Raw genomic sequence first — 19,584 nt, forward strand, 5'->3', positions numbered from 1 at the left:
TGCTATGTATTAATTTACGAAGGCGAATTTTCGAGAACGTTTAATGTTTCTCAGATGTCTGCTGCGTTATTATTGAGGAAGGAAAAGGAAATCTGCCTGCCGCGCCATGTTGAGGTTTATTTCGTTTTATTGTTGGTACATAACGCGAACTGCTGGTAATTGGGTTATCGCGTTTAATGTGAAACCGAAGTTTACTTTGTATAAATATCTGTTACGGAAGATTTTATATTGAGGAACGTGATTTCGGCCCTTTTTCTCTTTAGTCACGATGTCGGATTTTCTCTTTTCCTGACCGTTAATGTAAAGCTCCGGTGATACGGATTAGACCTTTTAGGGATTGCCTATCGCCCCCCCCCCATATAGTTTATGGAAGATTTTATTTCGCTAGAGCTTTTACTTTAATCGACGATGTGTTGTGCTTGTTTCAGAAGGCAACGATGATCAACCATTTGTGGTCGATGAAAAGAAGAAACCAGACTATGATATTAATTTGTATTTATACTCGGTGAGTTGTCACATTTTTACTCGTGTGCTTAAGAATAGATTTTTGTTAGTAGCCCTAATTTTAGTTCAGTTCGATTCAATTCGATGCATTTGAAGCCGGATTCATTTTATTTAGATTGCGAATGATACGAAAAATTGAGGAAAATTACTTCTAGCTGTTGGAATTTTAATAGTCACTTTTAATGTGATTACTGTTATTTTCATTGAAACTTACGAAAAATGAGATTATTTTTCAAGGCCAAACACTCATATGTGTTTTGAAAAATTTTATTGAAAAGCATACCATTTTTTATGCTCTACGCTCGTTCTCCTTTTTTCAATGACCTAATCACCCAACTGATGTAGGTATGTACTTACGTATTTTCCTGCAATTTCTTACAGCAGCAACCCTCGTACCTCGGCCCCCTCCACCAGAACCATTCTGACCGCATGCTAAATTTTATTCTCAATAATATTGTATACAAATAGGTACAACCTATGAAAGTTTTGAACGGCTTTGTTTCCATCAAATTTATTCGTGGTTTTGTTTCTTGCGTTTTTTCGTCATTTTTGCGATGTAAATACGTGGATTTTTCCAAGTCAATTGGCATGAACATCGAGTATACAAAGAAAAAAAATTACTCACCAAAAAACATGCTGGAAGCACACAACTTATTGAAGAGTATTCTTATTTTTCCAATTTATTGAAAATTCTACCCATTTTTGAGAACAAGAGGAGGAATAGTTGAAGCAGAACCTTTTTGAAAACTAAAATATCTCACTAAATTGTTTGGTTTGAATTTTTTTTTTTTTTTTGGTTTCTTCAAACACTGTTTGAGCTATATTGACAAGAATTTGTGAACTTATGGGAGAACGGGGAAGGAGCCGTTTCAAATCAGTTCAACTGGAGTCAACTCCCATTAATTTTTGGAACAGAATGCCTTCAACGACCTTGAAAAACTTCAAGTATAATGATCCACCCCCTTCCGAATATTTAACAATCGTATGTAAAGTAGTTCAGTTACTTTTTGATGGTGCTGAGTTCAAATTTAGAATTTTAGAATGAATTCTTAAATAAACCCATTCCTTCCCATCTACAATTCTTAGAATTTAAAGAAAATTAGGAAAATTTCTCGAATCTCTTCTAGGAATGTCTTTCGATTCAAACGGAACCGCAATTTTTCGAAAGAGGATGATCTGAGACCCCTACGATCGAAATTTTACTCGATCAAATCGTTGTTTGGATTTTTGACGAATTTTTGGAAATCTAAAATCCACCATTTTCGGAGATTTATGCTTTTTTTTTCAAAAAAAAAAAAATGATGATTTATTCAGTAAAAATGATTAAAATTAGTGCTGAAAACGAATTTTGCCATCTCTGGCTATTCTGAAGCCTCTAGTTCGATTTTTGGTTTCTCCAAATGTTTTTGAAGTTCTCCAGAAGGTGCAAAATTTAATCTGGGAAGTTGAAAATCGAGTTATGGGTTATTCCCGACCTGTATAACGAATTTATCCATATTTGAGTCGATTTTCAAACAAGCATATCGAGTGTCTTTTTTAATTTAAAAAATTACCTATTCCAGTTAGAAAACATACTCGAGGTGTCCGCCTGTAAATCGACTCAAACGTAAATAAACTCGTTAAGCAGGTCAAGAATCTGCTGCCACTTGATTTGTAGCAGCTCAAATAAATTTCCGCCTCTTCAGGAGAAATTTTTAAATACTGAGAATTCGAAAATTGCCCTAGTGGCCCAGAATGGCTCGAAATGGCGATATTCAGATTCGAAGGGGAGGGGGTGGTTTTAGACTGATGCGGTTATTCGTGCAAATATTGAAAATTTACCTGCGAACTGAGGATTTTTGATTTTTGGAATTTTGGGTTTTTTCCCTTACAATGGTCAAAAAATTAAAAGCACTTGAAAGTGTCTGCTTGGGAATCGACTCAAATGCGAATAAACTTATAAAATAGACCCGGAATTAGCTAAAACTCAATTTTTAATTACTCAAAATGATAATTTTCACGTCTTTTAGAGAAATTTTGTAATTTTGAGGGAAGAGGGAATTGAAAATTTTTCCTAGAGGCTCGAAGTGATTCGAAATGGTGATGTTTGGATTCGAGGAGAAGAGGAGTAAACAGGAAATTCAAAAACTCTCTTGCAATCAGCGATTAGCTGATGGCTTGTTTAAAAATTATTTTCGATAGGTAGCGACACAAAATCTAACTACCTTGTAATTTAATGTTTCTTTTTTCAAAACCACCTGGAAATACCACTAAATGATTACACAAATAAGAATTTTGGTGATTTATTCAATTTTGAGGAAAATACTCAGGTAGTTAGATACTGTGATGCTAACCATCAGTATGCGTCACAATATCTAACTACCTTTTTTTTCGCTGTATTTAATGGTTTTTTTTTCAAAACCACCTGGAAATACCACTAAATGATTACACAAATAAGAATTTTGGTGATTTACTCAATTTTGAGGAAAATACTCAGGTAGTTAGATACTGTGATGCTAACCATCAGTACACGTCACAATATCTAACTACCTTTTTTTTTCGCTGTAAATTGCGGGAGAATGTGTGCGGTGCTTCTCCACTACGATGAGGAACATTCTCGTGATGTTAAGAATGCCAAATCAACGAATCGATCCATTTTACAAAAAAACAGGTAACTACACAATAACTAGAAATAATTAGAATCCATATTCCTCCCATTCTGCAAGATGGCGAAGCAAAAAGTAAAACGTTTCCCCTACATTTTTTTTATTTTCGAAAATTATGAAAAAATTTGCAGGTTACAAAAAAACAGGTAACTACACAATAACTAGAAATAATTAAAATCCATATTCCTCCCATTCTGCAAGATGGCGAAGCAAAAAGCATCACAGTATCTAACTACCTGAGTATTTTCCTCAAAATTGAGTAAATCACAAAAATTCTTATTTGTGTAATCATTTAGTGGTATTTCCAGGTGGTTTTGAAAAAAAAAACATTAAATTACAAGGTAGATAATTAATCGTGTAATGCTGAAATACAGCGTAATTAGATTCATTTTTCCAGTAAATATACTGAATTATTCACGTATGAATTAAGGTAGTTAGATATTATGATACATTCCCATGGTGCACAGAACAGTATGTAACTAACTACCTCAATTTTTTATTTCATTGATCACAGGTAACAGCTTTTCACATTATATTTGTCTCTGTTCCTCATTTTCTACTAGTTTACATCAAAAAACTAGTAATAAATGCAATAAATTGCTCCAAATCTAGTGTTGACACTCTGCTCGAATATTCCCTAAAATAAAATTTAAATACCTTGTAATTTAATGTTTTTTTTTTCAAAACCACCTGGAAATACCACTAAATGATTACACAAATAAGAATTTTGGTGATTTACTCAATTTTGAGGAAAATACTCAGGTGGTTAGACACTGTGATGCTAACCATCATTACGCGTCACAATATCTAACTACCTTTTTTTTTCGCTGTAAATCGCGGTTGATTTGTTGATTTGGCATTCTTAACATCACGAGAATGTTCCTCGTCCTAGTGGAGAACCACCGCACACATCCTCCCGCGATTTACAGCGAAAAAAAAAGGTAGTTAGATATTGTGACGCGTACTGATGGTTAGCATCACAGTATCTAACTACCTGAGTATTTTCCTCAAAATTGAGTAAATTACATATTTGAAAACATATTTTTTATCCAGTATTTCATGTCCAAGATTGAAAAAAAAACAAAAATTCTATAAACATAAAAAAATCGACTAAATGAGCTGAAAATGTGGTTTTATGGGTTTTTGGAAAAGCTCGTTCGTTCTGTCATAGTCGAGTCAAAATCTGAGTGTAGCATTCCGGAAAGTTTGGTAAGTTTTTTAGCCATCGTGATTGAATGCGTGTAGTGTAGCTTTCGAGATTATAATTTTTTCCCATTACGACGATCAAACAAAAACTCAACAAGTTGAAAAAAAATGACGGTCTTTTCCTCGCATCTAATACATTTACACGCTCGACAAATAATCCCCAACAAGGTTAAAATATTGACGTGGGAGGTTTTTCATCATCGCTCAAGGTACATAAATAGGCATACGAAATTTACGAGAGTAAAATCCAATTTGTTGGCTCAGGTAAAGAGAGAATACATATTCTTCATCGTGTATATACGCGTACTCGTATAATGTAGTCGGCGAAAATACCATCCTATGTCGCTAGAGTATTCCTTACAGGCAGTTATAATGTTTATTTTATGAAAATGGCCAGATCTTCTTCATTCGTATCACATTTCCATAAGGATTTACGCAATATTCCCGCTATAGCTAGATTGTATGTACTCGTAGTTTGACAACGTCGACGCTAAAAAATGAAAAACTTCCATCTTCATCGTCTGCTTACTCGAAACGAAGCTTTGCCAAACGATATTATGCAGTCTACGGATACGTGAGACTTAATCGAATCGGTGTTTATTTTTAATTTATTACGGGTACCGACTACATCAACCTAGTATGCGTAAAAATATGAATTAAAGCGTGCTCTATTTTGGCGATATTATTACTACGAGTACGAGACGTGTTTTTCTATTTGCCTACATTCTAATCATATTCGAATTAAAATATCTTCTGATGTCGGTCAATTTACAAACATCAAAGTGCACCGAAAGCGGTTAATATTGAACGGTTCGTTGATCTTGGCCAACGTGTGTTTATAAACATTCTTCGAGTGTACACATTAAACGATGCTCCGAACGCTTTGATGTGGCCCAACATGTTTACATCTCTTCGTTGCATTTCGACTGGAAATGGGAAAATTTCAGTTTAGTTACATGAATTCCAAATATGTGTTTATCTGATTCGTTGGGTAAAACTGTTCGATAAAATAATATTTTACATTACGTGTAATTCAAAAACTAACTATTTCCTTCCATCTTCTATGTACATTATGAACCAGGTATTCTACTCGTCGAATCCACAACAAATCAAATTATTTCTACCACCGAAATGTGAATATCGTTGCAGAAAAATCTGTACACGAGTATTAAATTCCTCTGTTACGTTAGCCAAATAATCGGCTGATCGAGCGACGAGGGAATTCGCCTACGAGAATCAGGCGGGCTGATTTTATCGCAGATGTTAATAAATTTGCCTAACCAGTTTGCCGTGTATTTGTGGCCATTCATCTATGCATAATGGTAATATGGACTAGGTAATGTGGAGGGTACATCATGTTGGTACGTTCCACGTTGAACGACAACGTAGCTCAGCGTCGAATTCGAATTTTCGGCTTTAATTATTTACGAGAATGAAATTAGAAAAGCTGGTGTTCGCGGCTTTAGCGCAGTTTTTGGTTTATTATCGCGTACATGAAGAATTTTAATGGGTTATATGGTAATCTGTTGTGGCAGTACTGGCATTTAAATTATTCACGTTTCGGCATCTCATCTCTTAATTTGCGATTCTGTGTCGAACTCGGTTAAATTTCAATGGCCAGACTATCGTATCGGAATTTACTAATGAAGTATGCTAGACAAAATGGATGATTTTTTTTTCGTCGTGTTTCAAATTTATTTTTAGAATTTGAAATTTTATCGATGAGAATTTTATGTGGCGATTTTTCAAGAGTGAATATTATTGAAATGATATTTGAATGATTTATTTCGTAATCTACGTGATATTGAAATGATTTATTTGCTTGGGATATGCGATGAATTATTTGTCATGAAGCTTGTTGAGCGATTTTTTGATGAAAAAAATTTATTGGAGCTTTGCATTTTGTCATGTATTTTTAATAAACAAAATAGAAACTTGAATCTTGAAAACAAAAAATTATATTCCCTCTTTAAATTCCACATAAAGAAACAAAAAATCAAACATAGTACATTCACACACAAATTTAAAAAATCACAGGGTAAATGAGCAAAAAAAATCTTTGCTTTTTAAAAAAAGCATTGGGAAAATCGCCAATGGTATCCGATACTGAAGTTTTACAATAAATAATTAATAAAAAGTAACACGGAACATCCGCATGAATTTCAAGAATAACAGCCTAAATTATAAGTCTAGGAACTTGACATTGAAAAAATAATAATAAAAATAAGGTAAAAACCAACAATACCAACATAGCACATTCACACAAATTTCAAAAATGACAGACAGTCTAAATAAACGTGTAATTACTTTTTAAAAAATTGATATTGCTCCTTCTGAATTTTGCACTTGGGAAAATCAGCAACAATATTACAGATACCTGAGATACCAAAGTTTTGAATAAATGAAAAAACAAGAAATTGACAATGATATCACATACCAAAGTTGAAAAATAAATTAGTGAGTAAAAATGTAACATACTCGTAGTTAGCAATTCATACAAATTTCAAATTGTTGATGATCAAAAATCAACATCAGGGTATATTACTACCTAGTGTTTATGGGAATCCTATTTTGTGGAAAAGTGTGAAGCAGGGAGCAGTCAATCGTTGATGATGAAGATGGTGCATTTTGAAATGAATTAATTTGGCCTTTAATTTCAGGATGTGCAAAAATATCGTGGACCCCGAAGAAAGTTTTTTATTAAAAATATGGGTTTACAACGTGAAATACTTGGATGCATATGATTGGTGGAATATTATCACCTCAGTCCAACTACCAATCATATGCTATCTTTATTATCATTCACTATGACCAGCCGAAATGTTTAGTAGAAAGCTTTTTTAGGGGTACAGGGTATTTCTGCACACTGTGTAGGTCAGTTTTGACTCACATTTTTTCAAAGCATCTACCACATTATTAAGATGTTTTAGGCTCTTTGGTAACTATACCCTTTGACCAAGCAACTTTGTTAGCATCTCATTCAAACGCTCATTCAATTCTCTACAAAATGGTATAATAAATTTTTTTCCAGGGTTGCGTGAAAAAAATTACTGCATTTTGTGCGCGAGCAGTTGGGCGCACCCTCCAAATTTTATCAGTAAAAAAAACAATGCTCAAAAAAGTTTATTATTCGCATAATTTATAACTTTTCAAAATAGTTGCAGTTATTATCGATATACAACATTCATCAAGTAATCCATTTATCAAAAAAAAATTGAAAATCTGTTAGTTTGAGCGTTTTGAAAAACTTTTGGCATGCGCTGACAACTTTATCATCTTCATTGAACTGTTTACCTCAAAGGAAATGTTTCAGCATTGGAAACAACAAATAATTGCACTTGCAGGGGGATGAACCCTGTGAATATTGCGGATGTGGCATAACGGTTATTTTGAACTTTCCCAAGAAATTTGGGGTGAGAATAGTAGTATGCGGTCAAGCGTTAACAAAACTGAATAAAGCACTGAAAAAACTGATGAATTTTTATCACTACACCAAACGTGCTCCGCCATTGCTCCCTGAATAATGCAGCTAGAACCTTGTAAGTTTGTTATGGAGGAAAGAATCCTCTATAGATCTGTTTTTCAATTTCATCGATAGACCACGTGCTTCATGAATCACAGCTGATTGACAAAAGTTGGAGGGTAGCTACTAAGTGGTCGCGCGGGAAACGCCATAATTTTTTTCATGCGTCACAGAAAAAATTTATCATGTGTACCATTTTGTAGAGAATTTAATGAGCTTTCGAATGAGATACTAACAAAGTCGCTAGGTCAAAGGGTGTTCAAACGCGAGCACTAGTCTCCGTTGTTTCCGGACAACCATTGTATATTAAGTATTATTCAAAAAAAGGAGGTTTTAGTACTTTGTAAATCAATTTTAAAACTGCAAAAACTCTCTTGTAATCAGTGATTTGCTAATGGCTTGTTTCCTTTTTGTTTTAGTGTATCAGGGTTTACACTAGAATTCATAGGCTCCATCCACTTATCATGGGTTATTTGATTTTCTGGTTTATTTCATTTTGACTTAGGATAATGCTAGTTTTTACCTGGATACAACAACTATATGCTGTTCAATACATCCTTTGTGGTTGGTTGTGATGGCTGTTGCTGTTCTATAGTGTCAACATGGTTTTCACTTTTCTGTTCTGTAGCTTCAGCTTCAACATAGTCTTCACCTTTGATAACCTCAGTGCTGCGTGGCTTACCCACCAGAACCATTTGAGTTTGAAAAAAATTGAGAACCATTTTGGAAGAACTGTGTGAAAGGTACCTTTTGGAACCAAAACTGGGAACCACTAATATTCAAAGATTCTATGATCCACCACCATCACAATCAATTCAAATTCAAATAGTTTTCAACCCTATTGAAAATAGAGTACATGAATTGAGTGTGAACTCACACACCATTCAAGGATGTTTTTTAGACCTTTTTACTGGTGTAGATATAACAGGTTGATGTTGATGAAGCTGCAGTAGGAACTCTGGACTGTTCAGCAATCTGTTAACCAGCAGATTGGGATCAGGAGGAATGATATTGGCTGGTTCTGGTTTATGAACCATCATTTCATTATTGTAATCATCACTTTTGGCATCTTCATCACCTTCATCTCGATCATTGTTGTAAAACACTAACCTATTATTTTGAATATGAAAATATGTTGCCAGATTACCTCTAGCCAAATGGAGAGAGTCTGAATCCGGAATTGCTGTTGTTATCTCAGTTACCACTGATGTGTTGGTGGCGTTGCTGTGTAATTCTGGATTTTGAGTGGGGCTTGGAGTGTGTGGTCTGCCTCTGGTACCAATGAGATGTCTTTTTTGCGCGGACAATTTTTCCTTTCATTTACATTTCTTGTTAGCATACTTCTTTTTTAATTGCTGGCAAGTGCACTGAAAACATAATAAACATATTTTCAATAATGAATATTTCTATAGAATGCATATTTAAGTACACAATACAATCATACAGAAATGTACATTGCATTTTGAATAAAATACCCAAGTAATAATAAATATCAATGAAAATGATATGATACCTTTATAATGTTGCTGTTACAATTAAATTCTGTTGTAATACAGACTTTCCTATGCTTCATTTTTGGCTACATTACTTTTTACATCAGTTTTTGAAGGTGATGGGAAAATTCATTCTGCAAAATTCATCTCGCAAAATTCATCACACAATATAGTGGGGAAAATTAATATTGTGAAATTCATATTGTACAAAACTTAAGCATTTATTACAAATATCACAAAATCAATAAAATTTTAGGTAGATAGGTAGGTAGGTACACAGGTTCCTTAGTAGGCAATATTTGTTTGCACAGCAAAACGTACTCGCCTACTGACAGTAGGTACAGATAAAAGCATGCATTTACCTTCAATGAAGTATGTGTAACTGTGTACTTTATCAGAATTCAGAAATCTTATGGTATTGCTCTCTGATAAGAACACATTGCACAAAAATCATGAATGAATTGCACAAAAATCATGAATGAATTGGAATGAGACAGGGCCGAAACTTGGCAATACGTGCTGGGGGCTGACTTTTTGATTTTTCCATAAGATGTACGTTAATATAAATCGCAATTACTCAGAAAATATCATTTTTACATAAAAATTGCAATAGCCCTTTTCTGCAGGAAATCAAAAAAGCATTCTATTCATGCAATAATTTCTGAGCTTGGTATCATTTTTGGAAAAAATGTTGATTTTCGGCATTGTGGGCTGACTTTTTGATTTCTGCATAAGATGTAATGTTGATGTTCATCGCAGTAAGTCAAAAAATATCATTTTTATGGAAAAAGTGCAGTAAACCTTTTTTGTAGGAAATAAAAAATGCTTTCCATTAGTTCAAAATTTTTTGGATTTGGTGTGATTTTTGCAAAAACAGCGTAGTTGCCAAACGTTACATACCAGCCTGTTAACTAGAGTCGGCCCTGAATGAGATCCTACCTATCGCTGCAAAACTACATGTTAGCGTAGATATTCTCTTCATTTATGTGTAGAATATAAATGCTATGAATGTGTCTTGACACCTGGGTTCCTAGGTATTAATTTCGTGATATTAATTTTCCCCACTAAGAATTTTCCCCAATATTAATTTTCACAGGATGAATTTCGCGGGATGAATTTTTGTAGAACCATTTTTGAATTATGGAGAATACCTCCATACTTTTTCATTAAACCTCATAGTATGGATAACTCAATAGGTGAAAATGGTACTTTAGAAATTTTAAATTGAAATAATTACAATAAATTCAAATCAAAACTTCAAGTTCAACTGTTGGAGGGAAACTGGACATTACAATTGGAAAACTTCATTCAAAACTGTGTTTACTTACTTTTCTTATGATCATGCTATTTTCACAACAAATGTGTACTTGAAAAAATATTTGGCAACACCGCACCACCAACTTCTCAAAAGGGATGAATTTCAATGTTGCTGAGTATCTCAGCTAAGTTACTTAGCTAAGCATTAGTATCTTGTATTACTAATTGCTTACTTGAGAATTTTATTGTTTATAAATTTGGCCCTTAATTTTATTATGAAATGAAGCGCCCAGTTTTGCATTTATTTTTCGTTTGTGAATTGTTGGTATCACACAACAATATGCGCTAGCAAAATCATCTGGGAATTGATTGTCGAGGAATTGATTTTTCCTGTAAAACAACACTCTACCCATTGATTTAAAATCAATGACTCTACCTACCTACCTATCATTTGGGAATATTTTTTAGTTTCAGAGCCCATTTTGGCATGTTTTAGGGAATATTTAAACGTATATGTATGGGATTTTTTAGGGAAAGAATATTTGAGCTCTGGTAATAATTTCCAAAAATTGATAGTAAAAATATTCTAGGTAAGTATGTAGTTTGTAAAAAGAGACACAAAATCTCAGATTTTACACCTTTTTTAGAAAAAATTTTTGAATTGAACAAGAAGGAATCAAAAAGGATCCAAAAATACACCAAATGCGCAAACAGCTTCTGAAATTCATTTCTCGATTTTTGGCAAAGTTTTGACATTTCAAATTATCGTTAAGTTACTTATTTTAAATGAAAAAAAAAATCAAAAATTTAGATATCAAATTGGCGTAAAATGCTGAAATTTAGTTCGCACCTTATTTTCAATCTTTTGAGTTGACTGGTGCTAGTTTTGATCCGTTATGGGGCTTCCAGCGGATTTTCGGGTTCTCCGGTTTTCGAAAACATTCGATTAATAGGGTGAAAACGGAATTCTATGAGCAAATAAACTTGGATTTACTGTCTGCGTGACCCTTTCGATCAATTTTGGTACGTATTTTCAAAATCAGTTTGTACTGATTCAAATCCAAATTTAACAATGGTTTGGAATTTCATTTCGATCCTATCAATGGCATTTTTTCGAACACTGGAGTGTGCAAAAATCCGCTTAAGCTCAAAAATGGATCAAAATCTTTGATAATCGATTCGGAAGGTCAAAAGTAGAATCTACACCAAATTTCAGCCTTTTACATCAATTTGATTGTTTTGATATTTTTTTCATAGAAAATCGGTCAAATTTTAAAATTTAAAAAATTTGTCAAAAATGGAGACATGAATTTTAGCAGGGTTATACTTCCATGAATTACGCCAAAATTTTGTTTATATTATGTACCTTATTTTCAGCCTTTCGACTTGAAAAATTATCAATTTTTTATGCTTAGAAATAAAAATGAATACTTCCAAAACGGATAGAAATTTTGAGAAACCCTACTCGCATACTTAACCTGTTACACGGTGTAATTTTGTTTCGTGAAAATGATTTCGCTAACAGAATCTCTGTTCCACCTACGTAGGTATAATTATGTGTACACAAACACATAGCCTATGTAGCTTTGTTCAACATATGGGAATCTTTTAACGCGTTATTTTAATCCTAATCAACATAATACACAGTACAGCGCACCGACAACGATGACAAAGTCGACGATATTTATACGCGCGTTAGCGATCGAATTATGCTAACACGTTGGCTGTGTAAACCAAGTATTTTGAAAATAGCTTTAAAAGATAGCAATTGTGCGAACAAGAGACTCGTGAAAAGGTACAAAACAGCCATTTAAGCCAAATACGAAGGCACATCTGCGAGGCTGAAAGGATTACGTTAGGTATAGCGAAACTCGTCCCGGAACACGATTTTGTTTTTATGTACGTATCACATTTTAACCCCTGTTTCTACGCGTTGGGTCATGTCTAGTGTACTACATTATATCTATCGGGCTTGCAATAAACGATACAGATATATTTTTATGCGATTTGCGTGACTCTGCGGTGGCTGGAATTCGAATAATTTCATTTTTTAATGGGTAGATGGAGGTTTTGTGTTCTAAAATTTGTTAGTGTTCAAAATTTTTACTCGTTGGTTGAGTTTAATGGAATTAAGGGATATTTATTACACGATTTTGATCCACTTTTTGGGAAAATAAATTGAAGACCCTGGAAACATTTTTGAAAATATAGATTGAAATTTTTAGGGGTAAAAAAAGTAGACCTACATACTCTGAAGCAGGTTGAGTGAAAATATTGTTTCATTTTCTTATTCAAAATAATGCCAATAAAACCATAATGGTCTTCTTCTACATGTAAAATGTACGTTCATAATGCTAAATTGTATGAGTAAAGCATATCACGTGGTGGACTTATCGTCTTTCCAGCTTTAGGTTAAAATGGTGTCCTATACCTGCGCTCGTATTCGTATTCGTGAAATGTATTTGGATTTTGTATAATTTCGCTCCACTCTTACGGTATAATAATTCTAGTACGATTTGAATTACTACAAACGTACCAAACGGTTCCGGTGAAACGAATAAATATAAATGCGAACGCGGTCTAACGCTTTATTGTACCAATTAAGCCCTCGAATTTATACCTAAACGTAGCCCATAATAAATATCCAGCTGCAGTAAAGAAATTTGCTCTGCGTTGCGTCGAATTAATCGATTTTTCATTCGATTGTATTGTGTGTTTTCGCCTTATGAAGATATGCCTTAACGTCTAACGATGAGGTTATAATTTGGACGATTATTTTTACAGGAAGAATTGGATGCTAGACCGAGGGCATCAACGTTCCTTAATTCGATCGCCAATTATTCGAATACCATTCCAAGTCCCGGAGATCCGGATGCGAAGCCTCAAAGAGGTGGAGCCCGTATGGGCACATTGGTCGGCGTTTATTTACCTTGCATACAGAATATATTCGGCGTAATTTTGTTTATTCGATTGACATGGGTTGTGGGTACAGCCGGAGCTGTGTTTGGATTCCTCATCGTTTTATTATGTTGCTGTGTGGTGAGTTGGCTGAAAATTTTGTTATAGTGTGTATTTATGGCTTAAATGCCCAATTATGTTCCTAAAGATAAAAAGGAGAACTATTGGCAACAAAACAGAATTTATAAAATTTCATATACTCGTACCTCTACCTACTTAGTCACTGCCATGCCACTTACTCATTATGTTATTTCTGCAAAAAAAAAAGTTATTATTTTCATTCACTTCTGAGCAATTGAACATTAAAATTTTACTGTGTTTAGCCAGGACCAAAGTTTTATATTATTTTCAATTTTTGAGACGATTCAGACTTTTTTCAAACTTGAAAAAAATATCTCGCCTCAAACGCTTCATAATTTTTCTCAATCAACTTTCAGAATCAGCAAACCAATTTGTATATTGGGTAGTTTGGGTTGCTGTATTATCAGGCAAATCGTTTTGTACCTCGATTAAAACTACCTGAATAATTAGTTTAAGTGTTATGAAAACCCGAACTGATCGAATTGAAATGATTATGCAAGATATCTACTCTTGGAGATTTAGGATATTGTTCCTATTAGTTTTAGACCTGCAGTCTGTGTGTATTTTGAGAAAAGGTCAGAATAATTCGAACCCCAAAAATCGATTCGTTTGCGATTTTTGATGTACATAATACAATTTGTCATGCTCGAAATGAAAAATCAGTTTCAGCCCTGTAAAAAAGATTTCCAGATCAGAAATCACAAAAATTAACTATGAGTAAAAATCGAGTAATCGAGCCACAAAGTCGATTCGTTTGCAATTTTCGATCATGTCCGATGTGAAAAATCAACTTTAGCATCAAAAATAGACTTCCGCATTTGTAATCGCAAAGATCGGTCATTGTCGGAAATAGGCTTATTGAGCTATAAAAATCGATTTATTGAACTCAGAAAATCGATTTACTAGCAATTTTCAGCCCCATATAATCGATCTTGTTCGAAATTAAAAATCAATTTTAGTCTCCTAAGTCGATTTCCTGCTCAGAAATTGCAAATATCGATCATGATTGAAAATCGAATAATCGATTTCCAAAAAGTCGAATAATCTATTTCAAAAAAAATCGAATAGTCGATTTCAAATGAATCGAATAGTCGATTTCAAATGAATCCAATAATCGATTTCAAACAAATCGAATAATCGATTTCAAACAAATCGAATAATCGATTTCAAACAAATCGAATAATCGATTTCAAACAAATCGAATAATTGATTTCAAAAAATCAATCAATCGATTTTTCGATTAATTTTTTTAAAAAATCGAAAAATCTATTTCTAAAAAAAATCGATTTATCTGCGATTTTTGATCTCGTACAATTGATCATGCCCGAAATGAAAAATCAATTTTAGCCTAAAAAATGGACCAATCATGTTTTTCCTTTCAAAAAGCAATGTTTTGAAAATCAATTTTTTCAATCAACCAATTTTTCGATTTTCCATTTCGATCATATTAAAAAGTGTTGTTAATCATTTCAAATTCATCTTTGTTTTTGCCGGGAAAAAATTGTCCAAAATTACGTTTGTACCTATTCAAAAATCGATGTTTTCGATCAAGTGATTTCTGATTTCCAATTTCGATTTTGTGAGGATTGATTAAATTTTCAAAGATGGTCGTCAACAAATCTACCTAAGCTTTCATTATCCATCCTTCAGCTTATGTAAATGTGTACTTTATAAGTAAAAAACTACAGCATATCAACAAAAAGTATTGACCTGCAAAATTATCATAGTAATTGGCAATTTTGTAAATTTTCCTAATCTCTCCGTGCGGCAGAAATAAATATCTTTCATTAAACGATCTAATCAGGAAATGAAAAATGGCACAAAACTGAAAATTTGAAAGTTTGAAGAAGAAAAATATCTAAACCTGCCCAGTAAGCGTAAGCAAATATCAAAAACCCTCTTGTAATCAGTGAATATAAAGTATGAAATACCTAGGTTCGGAACAAACGAGACTTCTGTCATTCTGACGGGCGCGGCAGACTATTACTCGTACATTTTTTCAGTCAAAATTTAGCCAGGCTTAGAAATTCTGCTGTTGTTTTATTGTTTCAAAAATGTAATGAAATTTTTCATCGTCCTTGATTAGCGTTATAAATGACCTAGTGAACAATGTAAAAGTCCGGGTAGTGTAATAATTCGCAATATCTAATGATATTTTTTTCATTTTACTCCAAGTTTGTCAAATGACGTCGATTAAAAATTCCCAGGCTTAATATTCGCACGTTAATAAATTTCACAGTGACGTGAGATTTTCAGAGTGAGAGATGGAAAAAAAACGAAGGGAATATTTAAATTTCATTTCTAGGTTGTATTTTAACCACGAATACGAGAAAAGTTTTCTATTTTCAATTGCACTCGTTTCACTTTTTTTTCGCCTTTCGCCATTCTTTTGCGTCGTTGTTTTAAAAATATAAAACAAGGAATGTCGGAGATTTTTTTTAATGGCTGAATTTTATCTCTGGGTTTTTAAAAAAAAATTGTCTTTGCTAGGGTGGTTTTCTACGAGAGTAAAATTTAGTGATTCGTAGGCTGACTGGTGAAAAGAGGCGTTTGCTTTGACGAAATAATTCTCTTCAAGTAGGTAACATCTTTTCTATACCTTTTTAGAATATTTCAAATACCTGTGTGTGTTTTTTCGACGTGGTGTGTGTGGATTGTTGTTGCCTTTACTTTATAGGAATTCCTCTTGAAGTAAAAAAGAAAACTTGAAATTTTTTCTAGCTGTTTACAGAAAGAAATAGAATACGAGTACTTAAGGACACATTTTTTTTGTAGGTACCTGATGTTTGAGTTTGTATTTATTTTATGAGAAATATGTATGTAGGTTCCCTGCAAATGGTTAGAATTTTGTTATAGCATGGGGGAAAAAATCAAGTTTGAATGAACGCTCTTATTATTTTTTAGGCAAGTTAGTTCAATTGTACATATCCTAAAATACTCGTAATCTCCGTGATGAAAATTTTAAATGCTGAAATTCATTTTTGGATTTTTGATGAATGTTTAAAAAATTTTGAAATGTAAAACTGCTGCTACAAAGGCAAAATCCCTCTTGCAATCAGTGAACAGCTGCATGATTAGCTGGTTGAATGTCTAATTGTATTTCTAACAACCATTAGAATTCATTGATAAAAAGGAATGAATTATTCTACATTAACAAAATACTGAAAAGTTCTAGGGATATACCTATCACTGTAATTTATGTAATCATTTCAAGAGCAAACAACCCAACATAATGAATATTTTTTATCCGCAGACTATGTTAACTGCCATTTCCATGAGTGCCATCGCCACAAACGGAGTTGTCCCAGCGGGCGGATCATACTTCATGATCGGTCGATCGCTGGGTCCAGAATGTGGGGGTGCTGTAGGCCTCCTCTTCTACACTGGTACCACGCTGGCAGCGTCTATGTACATCATAGGAGCCATCGAGATATTAATCGTGAGTATTTCAACCATATCATATTGTCTACTCTGCACCTTTCGATCAATTGATTTTTACACTTCCTCTTCGTAGACGTACATGGCTCCTGGACTATCGATATTCGGTGATTTCACCAAAGATCCGAGTATCATGTACAATAATTTTCGCGTCTATGGTACGTTCATGCTGTGGATACTGGGTTTGATCGTATTCGTCGGCGTCAAGCTAGTGAATAAATTCGGGGCTGTGGCGTTGGCAATGGTTTTATTGTCTATCCTCGCCGTATACATTGGAATCTTTCAAAATGCCTACGGGAGCGAGAAATTACAGTAAATATGCCACGTTCATATAATTATTCGGTTTATTATCGCATTAGATGGGTAATAAAAGTTGGTGTAAATCACTGGGTGTTTCACGAAGTATCTAATGTTAATGTATTGGTGATGACTCCTTCGACGATGTAATTAGGCAACTTATTTCAACTACTTAAGTACATAGATACATATAACTATGATGAATATGTTTTCTTAATCTTGAATTTAAAGACCAGGATGGATTCATTTCAATTACTCAAGGCAAATTAAGAGAATGCTCATTGTGAGAACAATAACTATGTACCTACAGGGTGTCCATAAAATGTGCGATCAGTTTGAAAATGAGTGACTTTGGAGGAAAATTTTTAAAAAACACATGTTACTAGACGTTACAATCAAAAATCGATCATAATCGAACATCGATTAATTAAACTCAGAAAATCGGTTTATTTGCGATTTTCGATTCCATAATATGATCTATCATTTTTTAAATGAAGAATTAATTTTAGCCTCTAGAATAGACTATTCGATTAAAAATTGGTCATGATTGAAAATCGATTTATTCGCGATTTCTGATCCTACCTGATCAATCATTTTCAAAGCGAAAAATCAATTTCATCTTCAAAATAAACTCTTGATCAAAAATTGATCGTAATTGAAAATCGATTTATCGAATTCTATGTATAGATTTATTTCATGCTTGCAATAACAGACCTCGAACAAAAATTTATCATCGTTGAAAATCGTTTAATTGATTCCATGATGATCGGGAAAAAAAACGAATAATCGAGATTCAAATATCGATTTATTTGCGATTCTCGATTTCGTATGATTGATCATTTTCCTTATGAAAATCAATTTTTAGCTCCAAGAATAGATTCTCGATCAAAATTTGATTATGATTGAAAATCGATTAATCGAAATTCAAAAATCGATTTATTCGCAATTTTCGATCCTATATGATTAGTCATTTTCAAAATGAAAATCAATTTCATCCTCAAAATAAACTCTTGATCAAAAATTTATCATGATTGAAAAACGTTTAATCGAATTCCAAAAAATCGATTGTTCTCGATTTTTGATTCCATGTCATCGAAAAAAATCAAATAATCGAGATTCAAAAATCGATTTATTTACGATTCTCGATTTCGTATGATCGATCATTTTTCTAATGAAAAATCGATTTTAAGGTCCAAGAATAGACCCTCGATCAAAATTTGAGCATGATTGAAAATCGATTAATCGAAATCTGAAAATCGATTAATCGAAATCCAAAAATCGATTTATTCGCCATTTTTGATTCCGAATGATCGAGCATTAGGGCGGAAAATAAAAAACAAATTTCAGCCTCCAGAACAGACCCTCGATCAGAAATAATTGATCATAAATTCGTAATTAAAAATCAAACTCTAAAAATCGATTTATTCGTGATTTTCAATTCCACGTATGATCGATCATTTTTGAAATGAAAAATCAATTTTAGTCTCAAGAATGAACCCTCGATCAAAAATTGATCATGATTTAAAATCGATCAATCGAAATCCGAAAATCGATTTATTCATGATTTTCGATTCCTAATAATCGATCATTTTTAAAATTGAAAATCAATTTTTGCCTCAATTTGCTCGATCAAAATTTGATCATGATTGAAAATCGATTGATCAAACTTCAATTATCGATTTATTCGCCATTTTCGATTCCACATGAGCGGTTATTTTCGAAATGAGGAATCAAATTCAACCTCAGGAATAGACTGGAGAGGAAAGTGGATTTTGCATGGATAAGTGAACAAATTTTGAGATGTCAAATTTTTGGCCACGACTAAAATTTTGAAAGTTACCTATGTACAACTTCACCAGTTTACTGTTTTTTCACAATCTTCAAGCTCCAATAGGTACTTTTTTTCATTCCAGTCCTTGCCAAAAAGTTGTGAAGTGGTCATTTTTAATTTTGATCATGTTTTAATGTACTATAATGTATCTTTTCTTTAATCACTTCTCAAAAATTGTATTCATTTTTTTAAAATGTATGAAACTAGTAAGTGTTGAGCAAAAATTTTCAATACTTACCTCATCAATATGTAATCACTAATTTTATTGATTTCAGTATTTTTTTTTTGAATTGCGTTCATCCCTTTAATTTTCAGCATAGGCAATATGTTCAAATTGTTCGTCGAAATAAT

General features: G+C 33.2%; 1 protein-coding gene across 9 annotated transcripts in view; it reads left to right on the forward strand.

The window, feature by feature from the left end:
* The window catches only part of kcc (solute carrier family 12 member kcc), a 650,839-nt gene that overhangs the window by 612,495 nt on the left and 18,760 nt on the right, over nucleotides 1-19,584 (forward strand). For all 9 annotated transcript variants that reach the window (XM_065363358.1, XM_065363361.1, XM_065363360.1 and 6 more), the window contains 4 exons: nucleotides 429-505; nucleotides 13,413-13,667; nucleotides 16,921-17,106; nucleotides 17,182-17,417. In XM_065363358.1, coding sequence (XP_065219430.1) covers nucleotides 429-505; nucleotides 13,413-13,667; nucleotides 16,921-17,106; nucleotides 17,182-17,417 — 754 coding nt within the window. The remainder of the gene's footprint in view (nucleotides 1-428; nucleotides 506-13,412; nucleotides 13,668-16,920; nucleotides 17,107-17,181; nucleotides 17,418-19,584) is intronic.

Source organism: Planococcus citri, chromosome 4 (genome assembly GCF_950023065.1).
Source record: "Planococcus citri chromosome 4, ihPlaCitr1.1, whole genome shotgun sequence".
Taxonomy (NCBI): Eukaryota; Metazoa; Arthropoda; class Insecta; order Hemiptera; family Pseudococcidae; genus Planococcus; species Planococcus citri.